General features: G+C 45.3%; 2 protein-coding genes across 4 annotated transcripts in view; one reads left to right on the top strand and one right to left on the bottom strand.

Moving 5' to 3' along the window:
* Nucleotides 1–4,560: 4,560 nt before the first annotated feature.
* On the bottom strand, nucleotides 4,561–8,880 carry LOC119862074 (cytochrome c oxidase assembly factor 4 homolog, mitochondrial). 3 transcript variants are annotated; one of them, XM_038418036.2, is made up of 2 exons: nucleotides 8,750–8,880; nucleotides 4,561–5,092 (listed from the first exon to the last, which is right to left on the bottom strand). In XM_038418036.2, the coding sequence occupies exon 2, from the start codon at nucleotides 5,080–5,082 to the stop codon at nucleotides 4,828–4,830; it is 255 nt and encodes an 84-aa protein (XP_038273964.1). In that variant the 5' UTR covers nucleotides 5,083–5,092; nucleotides 8,750–8,880; the 3' UTR covers nucleotides 4,561–4,827. The 3 variants fall into 3 exon arrangements, with proteins under 3 accessions (XP_038273964.1, XP_043359967.1, XP_043359966.1); XM_043504032.1 differs by having other exon boundaries at nucleotides 8,715–8,847; XM_043504031.1 differs by having other exon boundaries at nucleotides 4,561–5,093; nucleotides 8,711–8,840.
* Nucleotides 8,752–20,547, top strand: part of PAAF1 (proteasomal ATPase associated factor 1) — a 26,081-nt gene continuing 14,285 nt past the window's right edge. Inside the window, exons 1-6 of the mRNA XM_038418023.2 lie at nucleotides 8,752–8,961; nucleotides 9,828–9,868; nucleotides 12,119–12,222; nucleotides 13,575–13,664; nucleotides 19,592–19,690; nucleotides 20,167–20,317. Of these exons, the coding sequence (XP_038273951.1) occupies nucleotides 8,915–8,961; nucleotides 9,828–9,868; nucleotides 12,119–12,222; nucleotides 13,575–13,664; nucleotides 19,592–19,690; nucleotides 20,167–20,317 (532 nt within the window). The 5' untranslated portion in view covers nucleotides 8,752–8,914. The remainder of the gene's footprint in view (nucleotides 8,962–9,827; nucleotides 9,869–12,118; nucleotides 12,223–13,574; nucleotides 13,665–19,591; nucleotides 19,691–20,166; nucleotides 20,318–20,547) is intronic.

Raw genomic sequence — 20,547 nt, 5'->3', positions numbered from 1 at the left:
GGTTGTTACCAACTGCTCTCAATGTGGAGGAAGTGTCTGTCTATTCTCAATGAGCCGGATAAAGGTGAATGTCACTGTCAGGCGGCAGGGAAAAATCCTGTCCAAACTTCAGATGCGATGCTCAATCTAATCCTATTCCAGAAACATTATAGGTAACAATTGATCCAGAATATACCCCCAAATGCTACTGGTTTTTAAGCAGTTGTCTAGTTAATTTCCTACAACGAAGGCTATAATAATTTCTTGCATTTGTATAGCCCCTTTCATGGGAGGTTCTCAAAGCATTTTGTCAGCCTGGATGGAGCCTCCACCTCCCTGTGAGGGGTGGAAAGTACTAATCACAAACAAGATCCTGATTCATGAGTGGCTGAACAATCATGAGATGAGTCAGCAACAGAAAATGATCTCGTCAAAGGCCAATACCAGTGATTGGTTGACAGTGGTCCAACCATCAGATTACATAGGAAAATTACTCCTTGACTGGGCTTGTATCTGACTCTTATTCTCCATCTCGGGTGAAGAATAATTTTCCCCTGGATCTGCCCTTGACAACAGGCATATATGATTTTTTTTGGTAGTTTCCAAAAACATTCAGAACCTACATAATACATATCTGGGACCTGGTTCTCCACTGCCTTGGAGCTTTGTAGTCACTTTCACTTGTGCAAAGTCAGTGTAAAACTAGAGGTGAGAGTGGAGAATTCTGATTGGTAACTGTGGCAAAGTACCTTGTTCTCCTTAGCCGACTCAGTCCTTTTTGCCGTGGAGACACTGGCTTGGGCAAGGCAAATCCTTACAGGTAGCACAGGGTCCAGTTATTCCTTTCCCTGATTAGTCCCTTGTGTTTGTTTTCCTTCCCTTCCCTTTCGGGGCAGGGGAGTGTAGTCTACCTTCCTTGAAGGGTTTGGTGTCTTGCTGCCCTTAGCCTACTGACAGCTTCTCTTCTTCCATGCCAGGGAGGGTTTAAAAAGGTCTCCATCAGTTGAAACCAGCTGAACCTAATTAGCTCCCTAGCAACCCCTTTTCCAGCTGAACTTTATTTCCCCTGGTTATATCCTCAATGGATGGGGAGGGGCCTTTTAATCTCCTGGGACTACCCCTCTCTTTTTGTAGCTGTTTGTCCTGGGTTTACCACATAATATTTTACACAGGGGCTGCACATATGTTACAGACTATGTAAGTGACAAAAGAATTTAGCCCACTGACTTCCTGTTTCAGTGGTTAGCAGAATGTAAATTTCCTACTACAGTGGAGTTACTCCATATTTACAATGGTTAAAAGAGAGGAGAATCAGGTCTCTGTGGATCTTGGAGGTAAGTATTGATACTCCTCTTAACCAGCAATAAGAAATAGAACTGGGCTTTCCACATGGCAGTTGTTGCAAAGACTGTTTTTAAGGTCCCTACTGGTTGTCCTTTTGACTCAAATTGTAAATGGGATGTAGTAGCCACAGAAAGGTTGACTGTGGAAAAAGTAGCTTTCCCAATCTCCTCAGTGTATAATCCGCCAATGAGAGTTAATTCAGATAGAACGCTTCTTGCTGTTGCATTGGCTGCATGTGTTGTCTCCTGACAGCCTGCTGAGGAGTTTGGGGGATGATGGAGTGAGTCTGGTGGACTAGTTCAGAACATTGTCTCTTGCTGTGCAGTTCTGTCAAGCTCTTCTTAAATCCAAGTTGTTTTTCTGATTTATCTGCAGGTTTTTAGGCTGAGATTTTCAAAACCATATGCCTAGAGTCCGGCTCCTGTGCTCTTATTTAGACACCTTGATACGTGGCCAGATTTTCAAAAGTGCTGAGCAGCCAGTAACACCAATTAATTGCAGTGGAAGTAGCTGGGGCGCACAGCATTTTAGTATGTCTGCACTGCAGTTGTATCCCAGCCTGGCTAGATGGACTTGCGCTACAGCTGCTCTAGCGAGCAGGCGAAAAATAGCAGTGTGGCTGTGCCAGCACAGGTGCAGGCTCAGGGTAGCCACCTGAGCTCAGACCCACGGGGTCAGGTGATCTTGGACTCGGGCAGCTACCCCAGCCATAGCCTGTGCCGCAACATGCACACTGCTATTTTTAGCACGCTAGCTCAAACCTGCTTCCAGCCACACTGCAGACGTACCCGTCGAAAAATCAGGCCACGTATTTAGGTTCCTCAGTCCTTATTTAGGCACCTGTTTTTGAACATCTGGACTTAAAACCCACTAGAAAAGTGGGGAATGTATTTTGGTGCATTTGCCCGGGCCTCGCACCAGCAGCTCACTCTCTGGATGCCCTCAATTACTAAAGTAATACAGCAGCCAACATGCTAGTTGTGTCCAAAAAGCCCTAACGCCTGCATTACACAAAAGCTATTACAGGAGGTTGGAGTCTCACAGCTCTGCACTCACCCAGGAATACTGAGGAGCTGTGACAAGCTGCCAATATCTTAACAAGGGGCTCCCACAAATGTTTTCTTCCTTGGCCTATGAGAAACCCTGTATCTCCAGTGTGCATGTATTCACAGAGGGGATGAAGAACAAGAGACTCCATTCATCTGTTCTATTTAACCAATTCCCTCCCTCCCTCCCTCCCTCCCCTCACCCCCATCAGTAAAGGGAGGTAAATAGCACTGGAAAATGCATTTCTGTTAAGTTCCAGATGCTGGATCTGTTCCTAGTTTGGGCCTGAAGAATATAGAGGGCATTGGTCCGACAGCAGAGCATTTGGCTTGTGTGATTTGACACACGTTTTGGATTGAACTGACAGTGGCATTGACTATCCTTTTTTATTCCTCATTATCTTGGTTTTTTCAGCTCTGTGACTTGAGTCCCCATATTCTACCAGGTGAGCATTTGCTTTTGAGTTTGAACTGACTGAGTTGGAACCATCCCACCTGCTGCTTGATTACCCTACTTTTAGTTCTATTAGGAGAAAAGCCAATGTCCCAGTTTTAAAATCTGAGTGCTGCTTTCATGGGGGAAGGATCTGAACTCTGTTAGATGTAGATTAAGTAGAGAGGATAGAGTTGACCCTCAGGGATGGTTCTTGTGAGGAGGGGTTGGGAAAGAGGTGCTGTTTGCTTCCCTGCATCCATATCTTTCAGGTCTAAGCCCTACCTGTGGATCCACACAATAGCATTTTAGGGGTTAGTGGAGTAATAGGGTGAAATTTTGGCTCGGTTGAAAGTAACAGCAAAACCCCTATTGACTTAGCAGAGCAAAGATTTCACCCAGAATGGTTCAGAACTGGGCCATAACCTGTTGTGCGTGTTGGGGCTAGACGATCATGCATCGTTCCTGATTATACCCTGGTTTTTCACCAGTCTGCAACTGGGCCCCACCATTCTGCTGTGTTGGAGCCAACCTGGGGCTGGAAACATCTTGTCTCATTGCAAATGATCCCCATTCTCCAGCACTTATTTTAGAAAGAGGAGTCAGTCCCCTCGCTTTTAAAATCTGAGCCCTGGTTTAATCAGTTCAGGAGCATAGCAGTAGATTTAGCATGGAGGTGATGCGCTCAGGGATGAATGAAGGTGGGCCAAGAAGTAGTGCTTTATACAGAGCACCCATCTAGCTACCATGCTGTGCCCCACGAGGGGGAAGCTATACAAAGAGCAGGACATTGTGTATGGCCTCAGGGCTTGTTTACACTTTAAACCCTACAGCAGCACAGCTATCAGTGCTGACAGAGGGGTTCTCCCATTCTTGTAGTTAATCATAGAATATCAGGGTTGGAAGGGACCTCAGGAGATCTAATCCAACCCTCTGGTTAAAGCAGGACCAATCCCCAATTTTTGCCCCAGATCCCTAAATGGCCCCCTCAAGGATTGAACTAACCTCCCTGGGTTTAGCAGGCCAATGCTCAGCCCACTAAGCTATCCCTCCCCCCCCACAATCCACCTCACCAAGAGGCAGTAGTGAGGTGGATGGAAGAATTCTTCCATCAACCAACACTGTCTACACTGGGGATTAAGTCAGCTCTACCTCATTGCTCAAGGGTGCGGATTTTTCACACTCCTGAGGAACGTAGCTTGGTCAACCTAACTTTTTAGTATAGACCAGGCCTTAAGCAAAATTCCGCCTTAGCAAGGGTGTGCAGCACCAGGTGTGTCCGTTTGCTGATCCTCCACCTTAGAGGTGACTCGGTGAAGGAAGTCCTGTAGGTATACAGGTTTCAGAGTAGCAGCTGTTAGTCTGTATCTACAAAAAGAAAAAGGAGGACTTGTGGCACCTTAGACTAACATGCTCAAATAAATTTGTTAGTCTCTAAAGTGCCACAAGTCCTCCTTTTCTTTCTGTAGGTATACAATTTGTGAAATGCTTTGGACCTGTCAGCCTGAAAGGTTTGGTATAAATTTGATGTCCCAGCAATTTCCCAGTCTGTCAACATGGGGTTAGTTGAACTAAACCTATACAGCAGTGCCACCCAAATAATCCTTTTTTATTCTTACATAGCGTGAGTGCATTGAACCGAGAATGTACCAGTGGCTGCCCTGGGTACAATGTTAGATCATCCTCAGCTCCTGTATTACAGCGATGGGCGTTACAGAACAACATGAGACAGAACAGGAATGACAGGGTTGCCCAAAGTAGGAACTATAAATCCATTTATTTTTTCACCTGAAAATTTAAAATTTTTACCTATTTCCACTGTAAAAAATATTCAGTGACGCATCATCAGCAAAGCCACCCCCATCCTGATTACTGTGATCAGTCCCCTTAATGCATGTGCCAGTTCCCAAGAGAGAAGATTTTATCCCTCTGATTCAGCAGGATATTTCTCGGGAGTTAAATTCTCCATGCTCTGACTGAGTTGGACTCTTGGATCCCTTGAGCTTCAAGCTTGAGTCTTTTCTGTCAGCTCTTGGCCTGGGCTAACCTTTGCCTCTTCTGCAGTTCCTCTATTCGTTGCTTCTGATGTTCCTTCATGCAGTCTTTGAATGCCTGTACCTGCTGCTGACACTTCCTCCAGTCCTGGTGTTCGGCCATGCACTCCTGCACTGCATAATGGAAAGTGGCACAGCCAGTGCGCAAGATCATTTGATCCAAGGGATCCTCCTCGTCTTCAGACTTCTGGCTCCAGTTGTGACCTTGCGGGCTGGGACCAGACATCCTGTTGGATCTAAGGAGTGATGGATCAGAGGAGAGTAGCAGAAGGGGGAGGACAATGTCATTAGAAAACTCTGTCACAAAAACTCAATCACAGGGCTTGTGCCACTGGGGAATCACAAACAAGAAATGTTGGGAGGGGAGGGGGGGGGAGAAGGAGGGGAGAAGAGCCAGTGGAGATACTGTACTCCCAGCCTTCACTCTGCATATCCATGTTCCAGCATTCCCTACTACCACCCCCACCTTGGCAGGACCTCCCATACTGCTTGTGAATATTTTGCCCTTCTATAGCATCTTCTAAGGAACTCAAAGAATTTTACAAACATTAAAGATTTAATGACAGGTTTCAGAGTAGCAGCTGTGTTAGTCTGCATCTGCAAAAAGAAAAGGAGGACTTGTGGCACCTCAGAGACTATGCATCCGATGAAGTGAGCTGTAGCTCACGAAAGCTTATGCTCAAATAAATTTGTTAGTCTCTGAGGTGCCACAAGTCCTCCTTTTATTAAAGATTTAAGTTTCACAATGATCCTGCAGGGGGTCATTGTACCCACTGTTGGGGAAACTGAGGCACTGAGCAATAAAGCGCCTGATTTTCAGAGCTATTGAGTAGCCACACATTCCCACAGACTTCAGCTTGAGTTGTTGATGCTCAGCACCTCTGAAAATTCAGCTCAAAAATAATTTGCCCAGGTTACATGGTCAAGCTAGGCCAGTTGAACATCAGTGCTGTGCCTTAATCACAAGGCGATTCTTATTAACTATGATGTTTGTGAAGAGCACTGACTTAGTCATGGAGTGCAAATGGACACAGGATTGAACCCAATACACTGAGGCCCCATCACAGGCAGATGCTTAATATTGTAATTATCTCAGAGGAATCCACCAGGTGCCTGTCCAACACTTGTGTAAAGTATAACTGGTCACATCAATAAAGTATTATCAACGTGAAATTAACAAGCTCTGAAGTGCTTTATAGCTTATTCCTTTCAGTTTGCTGTGCTGCTCTGAGAAGCTGGGGAATGAAGCAGCGGGGTGGGTCAGAACATAGACTAAAGGAGTGATCTATTCTACTAACATATCAGCCCATCAGTTCTCCTGGGATGGAAAACATCTATTAGGTCTGTTTCCTAAGAGTGCAGGGTTATGACCTACCTACACAGTATATTCTCCAGTGCTTTGTCCAATCTAACTTCAAATGACTCAAACTATTGGATTCCCACTGTTTCTCTTGGCAGATTAGATGCATCGCTCTTATGGCACTACTGCCTTATAGTGTTCCCATTAGCTATGAACCCAGATTCTGCTTTGAACTCATAAGCATCTGATCCACTGAACATTTTTTACATGCAAGAACCTAAAAACAGATCAAAAGAAGTTACTCTGGTTTCTCCTTTAGCTGGTTGACTGATTTTCATGCTGCTAGGTACTCCACCCACATCCCGCCACTACTAGAAATACTAATACAGCTCATGACTATTAAGAACATAAGAACAGCCGGACTGGGTCAGACCACAGGTCCATCTAGCCCAGTATCCTGTCTTCCAACAGCAGCCAATGCCAGGTGCCCCAGAGGGAACAAACAGAACAGGTAATCATCAAGTTTCCATCTTGATGATCATCAAGATCCATTCTGTTGCCCATTCCCAGCTTCTGGCAAACAGAGGCTAGGGACACCATCTGTACCCATCCCAGCCAATAGCCATTGATGGATCTATCCTCCATGAACTATCTAGTTCTTTTTCAAACCCTCTTATAATCTTGGCCTTCACAACATCCTCTGGCAAAGGGTTCCACAGGTTGACTGTGCATTGTGTGAAGAAATACTTCCTTTTGTTTGTTTTAAACCTGCTGCCTATTCATTTCATTTGGTGACCCCCTACTTCTTGTGTTTCAAGTAGTAAATAACACTTCCTTATTTACTTTCTCCACATCAGTTATGACTTTATAGACCTCCAATAACATGCCCCCCTTTGTCATCTCTTTTCCAAGCTGAAAAGTCCCAGTCTTATTAATCTCTCCTCATACAGAAGCCGTTCTAGACCCCTAATTATTTTTGTTGCCCTTTTCTGAACCTTTTTCAATCCCAATATATTCTTTTTGAGATGGGGCAACTACATCTGCATGCAGTATTCAAGATGTGGGCGTACCTTGGATTTATGTAGAGGCAGTATATTTTATCTGATCTATTCCTTTTTTAATAATTCCCAACATTCTGTTCGCGTTTTTGACGGCTGCTGCACACTGAGTAGATGTTTTCAGAGAACTCTCCACAATGACTCCAAGATCTCTTTCCTGAGTGGTAAAAGCTAATTTAGACCCCATCATTTTACATGTATAGTTGGGATTATATTTTCCAGTGTGCATTACTTTGCATTTATCAACATTGAATTTCATCTGCCACTTTTGTTGCCCAGTCACCCAGTTTTGAGAGATCCTTTTGTAGCTCTTCGCAGTCTGCCTGGAACTAACTATCTTGAGTAGTTTTGCATCATCTGCAAATGTTGCCACTTCACTGTTTACCCCTTTTCCCAGATCATTTATGAATATGTGGAATAGGACTGGGCCCAGTACAGACCCCTGGGGGACACCACTATTTACCTCTCCATTCTGAAAACTGACCCTTTATTCCTACCCTTTGGGCTGGTCTACACTCTGAGGTATGTTGCTGATCTTTTAACCAGTTACCAATCCACAAGAGGACCTTCCCTCTTATCCCATGACAGCTGACTTTGCTTAAGAGCCTTTGGTGAGGAACACTGTCGCAGGTTTTCTGAAAATCTAAGCACACTCTATGCACTGGATCCCCCTTGTCCACATGCTTGCTGACCCCCTCAAAGAATTCCAGTAGGTTGGTGAGGCATGATTTCCCTTTACAAAATCCATGTCGACTCTTCCCCAACAAGTTATGTTCATCTGCGTGTCTGAGAATTTTGTTCTTTACTATAGTTTCAGGCAGTTTGCCCAGAACTGAAGTCAGGCTTACCGAACCCCAGGCACACACACGGCCACGGCTGGGGTGAGACGCGGCCACTGGTTAACAGCGCACGGTGGCATCTCACAGCAAGTTAGGACCGAAAAGGATGATTCATTTGCTCCCTGATTGAAATCCCAGGGGAGGGAGATTTGGGGAGCCCCCGGAAACTGGGCCAGGAGAGCCGGGCTAACAGCCTGACTTGCAGCCCCATGGGACCGGCAGGGCGCTGGGCCTCCACATCAAATAGCTCCCCCCCCCAGGGGGCCTCAGGACAGCTCCCCGCCTCCCCCCCCCAGGGGGCCTCAGGACAGCTCCCCGCCTCCCCCCCCCACGCCACCAAGGGGGCCTCAGGACAGCTCCCCGCCTCCCCCCCCAAGGGGGCCTCAGGACAGCTCCCCGCCTCCCCCCCCCACGCCACCAAGGGGGCCTCAGGACAGCTCCCCGCCTCCCCCCCCCACGCCACCAAGGGGGCCTCAGGACAGCTCCCCGCCTTCCCCCCCCACGCCACCAAGGGGGCCTCAGGACAGCTCCCCGCCTTCCCCCCCCACGCCACCAAGGGGGCCTCAGGACAGCTCCCCGCCTCCCCCGGGGGCGGCCCCGCTCAGCACAGGCCCGAGCCCCCCTGCGCGAGCCCAGAGCGACGCCCCCGAGGCTGGGGGGCGGGGGCGGGGGCGGGTACGAGCAGCCGCCTCTGACCTGAGCCCGGCAGCAGCCTCAGGACCAGCCACCTTCGCCGCCGCCGCCTCGTGGCCCCTTTAAGGCTTCGGTGAGGGAGGAAGGGGGGAGGAGGCGCGTTCCTATTGGGTGAGCCTCCCCCAGCGCTTCCGGGTCAGGAGGCGGCGTTTCCGGTGCCGAGGGAAGATGGCGGCGACTATGCGGGTCCAGAGTGATTGGAACCAGGTGCTGAGGTGGGAGCCGGCCCCTCCCCCCGGAATGACCCCCGCGGTGCCCTCCCCAGAGACCCCCGGGGAGCGACCCCCCTCCCTCCCCCACCCCAGAGACCCCTTCTGGGGAGTGATCCCCCGCCCCAGAGACCCCACCCCCCCCGCTCCTGGGGAGTGACCCCAGACACCCCACCCCCCTGCTTTTCCCAGCCCCAGACACCCCCCCCCCGCTTTCGGGGAGCGACCCCCCTCCCTCCCCCACCCCAGAGACCCCTTCTGGGGAGTGATCCCCCGCCCCAGAGACCCCCCCCGCTCCTGGGGAGTGACCCCAGACACCCCACCCCCCTGCTTTTCCCAGCCCCAGACACCCCCCCCCCGCTTTCGGGGAGCGACCCCCCTCCCTCCCCCACCCCAGAGACCCCTTCTGGGATGTGATCCCCCGCCCCAGAGACCCCACCCCCCCCGCTCCTGGGGAGTGACCCCAGACACCCCACCCCCCTGCTTTTCCCAGCCCCAGACACCCCCCCCGCTTCCGGGGAGCGACACCCCACCCTCCCCCACCCCAGAGGACCCCCTTCCCCCCCGGGGAGCGACACCCTGCCCCAGAGACCCCCCCCGGGGAGCAACACCCTGCTCTCCCCCGCCCTGGAGACCCCCCCCCAGCTCCCGAGGAGCGACACCCCGCCCTCCCCCGCCCCAGAGACCCCCCCCCCAAGGTAACAACACTTCCTATGCCAGAGCCCTTCTGTCCTGGGGGTGGCACCCTGTTCCACCACCCTACAGCAACCCCCCTTTCCTTATCCTCCCTCTGTCCTTCCTGGCTGCCCTGTCCCCTCCCTGGTGCTGCTGGTCCTGTCCGTAACTAACAGGCCCTTTGTGCTTCTCTGCAGGAGGAACGAAGGTGAAGCCTGGCTGAGCTGCAGGAGCCCAGGTGAGTGGCGACTCCCCGCCTTCAGCATCCCTCCCCTGCCACTGGAAGAGATTTCCTGGCATTGAGCTGGGTGATGCACGTAACATGATGCATCATACATGGAGGTGGGGGGCCGCATATAGGGGTGTGTCTTCTCTCCATGAAGCACTTTACCTGACCTGGAAAATGGGAATGTGTGGGTGGTGAGATCTCCATCCTGGAATGACACCCCCACCAAGCTCTATACAGCCAGATTTCACCTCTTGCCCTGCCCTGCCCTTTGTTCTGTGTTCCTGGAGAGTGGCCCCAAAGGAAGACTGTGTAAACACCTGGAGTCCTGTCCTTACCCAAGAAACTCAGAGCTGGGTGTCTGGATGCACACATTAAGCCCTCCTGCTCTCCTTCAAGGGAGTTGGAGCTGGGGTGAACCACAGCATGTTTCTGCTGAGCTCTTAAGAATAAATCTTAGAGAGGGAAAAGCCCTGTTACATCAGAGTTTGCAGCCATAGTGTAGTTCTTTTGGTTCGTTTAAGGTACAGACTTACAATTGGTCAGTTGAGTCTGTAGTTTAGCTGTGTACCTGGATTTCTCTTCACTGCTTACCTCTCCCATAGCGGCATCCGCAAGTACAACTATCTAGTGGCAATAACTTGACCTCCATTATACATGCCTTTGTCATCTCTCATCTGGTCTACAGTAGTGCAATATACCTGGACATGAAGCCATCAACCCTTAGAAAACTTCAGGTAGTACAGAAGACTTCAGGACACTTCCTCATCAACACGGGCCACTGCAAGCCCTCCACTCTTTGCGTTTTCTGTTTATAGAATATGGGATCAAGTACAAGATCTTGGTCCGTATGTTCAAGGTCTGGGCCTTGGATATCCAAAAGCCTAAAGTTCAGGGATGAAGAGAGTAGTCAACAACTCTGCTTTTCTGACACGATGGAACTTTCTACCATAAGAGTGAAGCTCATCTGTGTATGGGACTGTGCTTTCCCAGGGGCTGGTCTCAGATTGTGGAATAAACTCCCCCAGAAACTATCGCAAACGTGCCCACCTTCTATTTCAAGTGTAGTGTATGCTGCCTTGATCTGCCATCTATAACGTAAACACACAGCAGCATGTATGATTTATAAGTAAAAAGTCCTAATAAACCACAGCTCTGTACAGCACATGCTTCTTTTCCTGGTGAAAGGAATTGAGAGAAAATGAATCACATGTAATAGATGTTAGTTACGTCACTTCATGCAGTCTGGAGAGTGCTCAGCTATGAAGGTGAGAGGAGGGTAATATAAGAACTATTTTAGAATGGGATCCTTAAGAATGTTTCTCCCTCCCACCCCATGTTCATATTGCTCTTCCATAGTACCCTCCAATTTGTCAGTATCTTAGTTGGAACATACCCAGAACTGATCATGGTGTTCCAGGTGTGGTCACATTGTGTCTTTATAGAGAACAGCTATTGCCTTTTGTGATATGATGTGATGCTGCTTCGTATGCAGCCTGAACTCATAACCTTCTTCTTGTTGCCACACTTGTCTTATTTGCTGTCAGGCTTCACTTCTGCATCTCTGAGCATTATCTGTTTTGTGGAGTTTTTCCCAGTTTTCCAAGCAGAATTCTGTTTTATTTTTTGCCTGTGTCTAGGCCTTTTTTGTTTGGTCAGTGTTTACTCTTGTGTCCAGCTCCTCCTAGTTTAATGTCATCTGCAAACTTCAAACCATATGGCATGGTTCCTATCTAAGCTAAAGTGAATTAATTTTTCAAGTAAGTGTTCCTGACATACTATCAACTGCTTTAGTTAAATTAAAATATATCAACTGCATTCTTTTAATCTACTAACTTTGTGATTCAAAAAAGTATTTAAGCTTGTCTGGTCAAATTTGTTCTTTACTAACCCTTCAGACCATTTGAGTTAAGCAAAAGCTCCTATTCTTACTCTCCTTGTTCGCCTGTTATGATCCGTGAATTCCAAACCTTCCTCTCTGCCTGATAGACAGGGCATATCAATCATGTTCATGAATTTTCTCCCAGATATATTCAGTGCCTTTGTCCAAATTGAATCTCACTTAGTGATTGAATGTTTAATTAAAAAAAAAAAAAGCCCTCATAAAGGAAGATTAGATTTTGGATCTGAATAGGCTGCCTGTGTGTCACTTAAATTGCTGAAGGCCAAAAATAAATACAGGGTTATATTTACATGTGAAGTGTGTAAAATGCTAAATCATCATTTTCTCTGATCTTTAATAAATATGTCTTTGTACTGCAGGGAAACCTACTTTGTATGGCAGCCTGACATGCCAGGGAGTAGGCTCAGATGGGATTCCAGAGATCTCAGCCTCTGAAGGATTTGTTGTAAATGAAATAACCAAGGTACTCTTATTTCAGTGTATTTGTACGTTTGAAGGGTCAGCAAGTAGCTACTACTCAAAATTAAAACGCTACAGTTATTCACTAGTGTGATGCCAGCAATACAGTGTGCTTTTCCATGTACTGTCTTATGATCTGAACCTTAGCATAGAAAGTGCTTAGCAATTTGTCCTGATTAGACATGGTAACTGCACCAGTTGAATTTAGTTGCACGTGGTGGGGTTTGGACCAATATCTTCCAGACATGAAAAGAGGCCATCAAACTTTTTTCATTTAAAATCTTTAATCTTAAAATATGATCTTAAAAGTGAAAGGCCAAGTACTTTGTACACTGAGGTGTACTGACACTTAGCTACTACTATGAGGAATGCTCTCTAAATATACTGAAGTTTGGTGGTGTGTGACCAGGCTGTGGATTATATATCTTCTGTGGCTTGATGGATCTTGATCCCTGGCTGAGCTTGCTGCTATTCTCTGGTCAGATTAATCTGTATTTGAAGCATGCATGGAAAGAAAACCGTTTGTTGAAAATGCAACTTCAACCTTTAGTAAGCGTCATTCTTCAGGTTTTCCTATAGACTGAAGTCACTTGCACTTTATGCACAAAACATGACTGTCCTTAAATCAGAGCCTTTGTATCTTCATATATCAGCAATTGCTTGCAAAACCACCTACATGGCTTTATCTGCAATTTTACTGTGAATATGGATTGGTTAGATAGATACATAACTGCATAAATCTGGAGGCTTTCTCTTATTTCATTGATCCAGATCCAAGGTCTGATATTGAGAGGTGCTAGTTGAGGATACTCAACACCTTCCATGATCAAGATTCTAAATGTACTAGGTTTTACTAATCAAGAAATATTTTTGTCCACCAGTTCCACAGATTAAGCCAGGAATCTGAAAATCCAGATGTGCTTTTTCTGCTTTTTTATGTCATTGATGACAAAAATCCTCCAACTGGAAGTCAGCTGATTTTTCTGGTGCATAAAGCAGAAAAAAAAGTCATAGTGGTTGCCAGACTGGCTCGGGCCAGTGGTCCATCTAGCCCCATATTTTGTCTCCAACAGTAGCCAGTATTAGCTGTTTCAGAGGAAGGTGCAAAAAACCCTGCAGTAGGCAGTGATGAAGTAAATTGATCACATCAGGCGTGTTCTCCTATAACTGACTTGCCTCTGCAATACTAATGGGAACAAACACGTTTTTGGGTCAGTAAAATGAGCAGATACGAGGTAAAGGGATAGTAAAGATTGTTTTCCATCTGTACATGCACGTGAGACATGACTGTAAATGTTATAGTTCTGTACAATTAATTCTAACAATATTGTAATCTTTTTCTGTCCCCTCCTTTAGAAAAGCATACATGTTTCTTGCCCTCATGAAAATGTTTCCACAAAATTTTTGGCACCATACACAAGCTTTTGCAGAATTCATCAAAAAAGCGTAAGTAATCTTGCTGAGTGATTAGAGATACATGGAGCTGAATGTTAATAATATTCTTTGTCTGTCTGTAATTGTTGCAGAGCAGTTAAGCAAATGGAGTGCAACATGCCTTTGCATAGAAACTTAGCAACAAACTATTCTAATCAGGTTGGAATTAAGTTAGTATTTCCGCTTTATTTCATAGAATATTAGAGTTCTAGCTTTAAACTTGGTCTCTCCAGTTTAGGTGTATTTAAACAATCCAAAGTAAATTCTGCAATCCTTTGGGCATCTTAAAATAGAGATTCCCTGTAGTTACATGGAAGAATAGGGTGCTGTTGCATTTTGCTTTTTTTGTGTGTCACCTGTAAATCTAATCTAATTGTGGTTAAATTCCATCCAACACCCCCAAAAATATATATGATACAGAGAGGCATTTGGTTTTATTGGTAAAAATCTCTGGAAACTTTGGTCCCTGGAATCCTTCTCGAGATCCAATTCTACTGTGACAGCTACAAGGAACTGGCCAGCTATAATAAAGAAGGAAAAAAAACAAACTTTCCAGTGACGTAGAACCATCAAATATCAGAGGGGTAGCCGTGTTAGTTTGGATCTGTGAAAGCTGCAAAGAGTGCTGTGGCACCTTCTAGACTAACGGACATATTGGAGCATAAGCTTTTGTGGGTGAATATCCACTTCTTCAGATGCACGTAGTGGAAATTTCCAGAGGCAGGCATAAATATATTTATTTATGCCTTCCTCTGGAAATTTCCACTACATGCATCTGAAGAAAACCTTATGCTTCAATACATCTGTTAGTCTATAAGGTGCTACAGGACTCTTTGTCGCTTTTGTAGAACCATCAGATTTTCACTTTCCCTATTGTTACATTACATTAATATGCAACAAAACTCAAATAATGTCATCAGGGCAGGGGCCATGTCTTCCTGTATTCTTGTTTGTACAGTGTTTCGCACAAAGGGGCTCTGGTCCTAACAGTGGCCTCTTAGTACAACTACAGTACCTATCATAAATAATAGGAAAGCATTACTCTTTGACATCTGGATGCTTCACCTCTTTGACAGGAGCAGTTCTGTGGATCAGCAGAGTTCCACTGGATTTACTGCAATGATTCCTGAAGTAACTACAACAATGGCACTACATTCACCCTACACAATGACCATGCTACTCCATATCCCTTCCTTCAATAACTGGGCTCCAAAAATATCACTTTTGGCCTACTTTCCCATGGAGGCAGCATGGTCTAGTGGTTAAAGGACAAGACTGAATCAGGCAACAAGCATTTGGTTTTTGACTGGGCCACAGTTCCTGTGTGACCATGGGGAAAGTCACTTCACCTCGGTGCCTTGTTTTGTGTGTCAGTAAAAGGGGAGATTGAGATGCTTTATTTGTTGTTCTAGTAGCACTCAGACCCCAGTGAGAACAGGGGACCAATGTGACGGGTCCTGTACAAACATACGGGGTGACATGGTACCTGCCCAAAATGTGGGAAGGGTGCCCTCCCACAGTCTCCTCTGGCTCTTGTTTTCTCTGTTTTCTTCTATCCTACACTTTAACTCCAGTCTCTGCTCACTCCAGTCCCCCAGCAGGTTCCATCATAAAGGAAAAAGATGGGTGAATTACAGCAGAAATCATTATAACACTAGAGAGCATGCCAGGCTGGGCTAGGGGACGAGTAATGGTATGGAGCTCTTCAACTCTAGGTCTCTAATTCAAGGCCAGACCAAGCTTGTCATGGCAAAGCTGCTGAACTGGTGGCTGTTTGTCCTAGAGAAAATGAACTTGGCCTTTCTGGTGCCCATGGTGTAACCGCTGAACTTAATCCCCTTGTTGGCAGACTCAGCAGAGAGGCTAGGGTTGAATGGTTTATGAATAATGACTTACTTTCACCCCTTAAAGAGTACCCTCCAGTTCCGGGACGAGGCGTGAGGGCAGGGCAGTGTGGGTAAGGTAACACTACTGCTGCCTGTACTGTCTGCTCTGTGGATAAACAGAGGTCTCCTCACTTTCCTGGGCTTCCAGTCCGTCTCCTTGCCCCAGCTTTGTTCTTTATTTAAACGACCAGGAAGTTTAGACTTGAAGTTAGACGAAGGTTTCTAACCTTCAGAGCAGTGAAGTTTTGGAATAGCCTTCCAAGGGAAGCAGTGGGGGCAAAAGATCTGTCTGGCTTTAAGATTAAACTTGATAAGTTTATGGAGGAGATGGTATGATGTGATAATGTGATTTTGGCAATTAATTGATCTTTAAATATTCATGGTAAATAGGCCTAATGGCCTGTGATGGGATATTAGATGGGTGGGATCTGAGTTACCCAGGAAAGAATTTTCTGTAGTATCTGACTGCTGAATCTTGCCCATATGCTCAGGATTTAGCTGATTGCCATATTTGGTGTCGGGAAGGAATTTTCCTCCAGGTCAGAATGGAAGAGGCCCTGGAGCTTTTTCGCCTTCCTCTGTAGCATGGAGCACGGGTCACTTGATTGAGGATTCTCTGTTCCTTGAAGCCTTTCAACCATGATTTGAGGACTTCAATAGCTCAGACATTGGTGAGGTTTTTTGCAGGAGTGGGTGAGATTCTATGGCCTGCCTTGTGCAGGAGGTCAGACTAGATGATCAGAATGGTCCCTTCTGACCTTAGTATCTATGTATCTATGTAATTCTTATTTTTGTGGGATATTTCTGCTTTTTAATTTGCTCCTCCCCCTCCTCTACTCCCATATAGTACCTGCACCTCCCTGTTCTGCAGTCTCTATTTTGGGGAGCTGCTCACATTCTTAAGTGACACGGCAAAGCTGAATTTGATCTGGGACTTTCATTTTGGCATTGGAATGGGAGCACATGGCTGGGAACATCAGCCTTTGATTTGGCTGACTTTCTAACTCTACATAAAGCTTACCCAAAGAAACTAAAAAACATGTGTATCCCAAATAAAACCTGTTCTGCCACAGAAGGGAGAAGAGCAGAAACCTGTACAGTCTGCGAGGGACTTGGCTATACAGATCTAACTTATTTGTGAGGTGCTTAGATACTATGATAATGGGTGCTATAGAAAATGCTATAGTAGAAGCTGAAAAATAAATGTTCTCCATCTCTTTGTGAAAATACATCTTGATGCACAGTATGTTTGGGTAAAGTAGCATTTTCACATCTCTACAATGGTGTATTAAAAGAAAGTCAGATAGTAATGTCAGCTACATAAGCAGAGGGGAATTGCTTTTCCTGATTTCCATGAATACATAAGTATCTCCAGAAGCCCTTCATCCTTTCGCAATGTAAATGGGATTGACTGATGTTTTGTCCTACTGTGCTTTGAATGTTACTGAATGAGGGTGATGGGCTGCAGATTGCTGGCTCTGGAAAAAAGACTGAGGTAAATGTCTATTATTAGGTAGATGAGTTTCAAGCAGATACAATATAAGCTACAGTTATCACTTCTACCTCTGCATCTGGGTCTGAGTTAACACACATTACCTCAGCCTGCTTATTGATCCCTTGTTAGTTTCTGTATTAGTCAAACATTAACACTGTGCCTTTTAGTGTCTGCTGAGAGTGCTTTGCAATTTCTAATCCTTTCATTGTGAGGCAGTGTATTACTGCCAAGAGGATTGGAATTATCTATGAAGTTATTCTGTTGTCGTCTTACGTTCCTGTGATCAAATCGTGCTAAATTATTGTCTGTGATTTGACTTGTGCTTTCAGTGAATAGCCCCAGCCAGCAGAGCTCTTATATGAGTTTTAAATAGTTTTAAACGCAAAAGCAATCCACAAATTCACTTTTTTCTTTTAAAATGGGTAATGGAGCACTGTTGATGTGCAGCTATGTCACCCCTAGCTGTGGTCTTGCTTGTCAGAGCTCATGAGCTAAACGGAGTTTGTCCTGGTCATTGCTTGGATAGGAAACCAGGGAAAACGTGGTGGCAAATCATTAGGTGGCATTCTTCATTCTGAGTTGGTATCAAACTGATGCCTCAGTATGATGCCACTAGATGAGCTTTTATTTTAGATAAGGCATAAAACCTGAGTGCTGACCACTTGTGAGTAGTAAGGATCCCGTATCCTTTTCTATTGGTATGCTGGAGCTAAGGCCTTACTCTATCAGAGTTCCAGTTTGAGTAATTATGTTCTGTTTTTCCTTCAGCTGAAGACTATTCTTACAGTTTTGTCCTTAACTGTTCACTGTTACTACAATCTGTTACCCAGCTGTCATATTCCACCCCAGGAGTAGCTGTACTTTATCAGTGGATGAAGTGATATGATTACACAATGCCTTACAAAATTACTTCATCCACAACTAAAATGCAGCCCCCTTCAGAGTAGAAGAAATCTGTTTACCAGATCACAGCAGTGATGCAAAATATTTTGGGGAAAGAGAAATTTTTGAAAGGATATAAGGCAAATGTTTGCTGTTACAAAAAGTGATTAAATTGTGTGGGAGTTTATCTACTTAACGAGGATGAAGTCAGCCCTACTAGAATTTAAGGCTGTGGCTGCTGGGTGTCTGAGTATTTCAAACCTGATGTTTTGCAGGTTTGGATCTGTTTTCCTACATTTGCAAACACAATGCCCTTTCATGGCACTGGGAGTTAAGAAGAAGAGGCTACACTTAAGTACCGTATTGTGTAAGGAAGGGAATATTGTCTAGTAATTAGAGCAAAGGTCTGTGTCAGGGTTCTAGTCTAAGTTCTGCTACTGACTGTTATTTTGGGCTTGTTGTGTAACCTCGTTACTTCAGTTTCTTATTTGCAAAAAGGAGCTTATGCCTACAGTCTAGAAAAACCCTGACCCCTGTTCAACCCAGGGCAACCAAAAACTTGGTCTGGCCAACTGAAATGTAATTATTGCTATCCATACATGCTGCTGACCTGCCCTTCAAAATCCACTCCATGTCCTTGCCCATGCAGAATTCTGAGCTGAGCCAGAGGGAATATTTAGCAAAGTCTCCGCTTGTAAATGCCACCAGATTGTAAGAAATGGAAAGCTTATGCTCAAACAAATTTGTTAGTCTCTGAGGTGCCACAAGTACTCCTTTTCTTTTTGCGAATACAGACTAACACGGCTGCTACTCTGAAACCTAAGAAATGGAGGTGGTTCAAGTCAGATAATCCAGTCAGTCAACATGTCTGAATCCTGGGTTTAGGTCAGATCATACCAGCAGCTTGTCCTTGAGGGAGAGACATAGAATGTCTGTCTGTATAATGAAAAGGAGTACTTGTGGCACCTTAGAGACTAACAAATTTATTAGAGCATAAGCTTTCGTGAGCTACAGCTCACTTCATCGGATGCATTTGGTGGAAAAAAAAAAAAAGTTTTTTTTTTTTTTTCCACCAAATGCATCCGATGAAGTGAGCTGTAGCTCACGAAAGCTTATGCTCTAATAAATTTGTTAGTCTCTAAGGTGCCACAAGTACTCCTTTTCTTTTTGCGAATACAGACTAACACGGCTGCTACTCTGAAACCTGTCTGTATAATACAACTTAATTAGGAAACGCTCATTTAAGCTACTTATTCCCTTCTGTCAAGCCCCATTCCCTCCCAAAAGGGAGACAACCCTTTTTTCTGGTTAGACTAAATGAGAAAGCCAAGACCTTGTTAAACATATTCTTAACATTTATCGATGAGTGCCTCCTAACATCTGTGAGACCAATGTCTGTAAAAGATCTTGAGGTCCTCAAATGAAAGGTGCTTTGTATGTGGAGAGTATTATCAGACCAAAATTGTTCAGTTATGCATGTGAAGTGATTGACTATGATTGCTCAGGTGCTATGGTGAAATCTTCAATATCTATCTCTATATAGGTGTTATTACTGAATGCTCTGGTAAGCCGGTCTCCTTCAATGCAAAATTCCCTTGCAGGAGCGAGCAAAATAAGCGTGTGTTTGTAGGGTCCCGTAAAATGCTCAGACTATTTGGCGCTGTCTTTCCAAACAGATACTCTGCATTGATGTTTCCAGTGGCGGGGGCCTTGGCGTCTCTTCCAGTACCGATGGAACCATGAAAGTCTGGCAGGCGGCTAATGGAGAAATAAGAGTAAGAACTTTGGCTCTATCTTTGGGTTCTTATGTTTCTTTGTCTCAAATTCATAGATTATAGTGTCCCGGCCCTAGCTTTGGCTCCTAACTAATAGTGACTGTGCACTGAGGTCCAGTGTGGTTAGGGTGTTCTCCTTTGAGTGAGACATTCGCGTAAATTTCACTTCTGAGGTCAAAGATTTAATAGACTGTGGCATAATCTCCCAAGGGAAGTGATGCTCAGAAGCTATGGTGATGAGTGCCAATATTAAAACATGGAGGAATAGTTAAAAGTGATGGTAGCTACAGCGCAGTTGTTCACTGTCTGCTTTGAACTTATCCCACTGTAGAAGATTGGCTATGTTCGTGGGGGATATGACCATGTCCATGATCTAGGTAGAAACTCTATGTGCTTTCCTAGTACTCAATAACTTCATACAGGATGGCTTTGGGGTGATAACAGTGGAACTAGCACACAGTTCTTTGTTTTTCCAGAGACTATTGGAAGGCCATGTGTATGATGTGAATTGTTGCAGGTTTTTCCCGTCGGGCCTTGTGGTTCTGAGTGGGGGAATGGATGCCCAGCTAAAGATCTGGTCAGCAGAAGATGCCAGCTGCGTAGTAACGTTTAAAGGTCACAAAGGAGGTACGCAAACTAGCCTTTAAAATGCTTAATCTGCTGCCTATATAATTACATCACACCAGAGGGCTAAATTCAAGCATCAACCTATTACGTTTTTGTGCTGTGCGTTAACATTAGATGCTTCAAATATCTTCTTCAGACTCCCAGCATTTGTATATAAAACACAGACAAAAACGGCTGCTATTCTAAACACCTGAAGTTGTTCCTGTCGGGTAGCATTTTCTTCCTTCTCT

This window comes from Dermochelys coriacea, chromosome 1, assembly GCF_009764565.3.
Source record: "Dermochelys coriacea isolate rDerCor1 chromosome 1, rDerCor1.pri.v4, whole genome shotgun sequence".
NCBI classification, from domain to species: domain Eukaryota; kingdom Metazoa; phylum Chordata; order Testudines; family Dermochelyidae; genus Dermochelys; species Dermochelys coriacea.
This window is presented reverse-complemented; position numbering and strand designations above follow the sequence as displayed.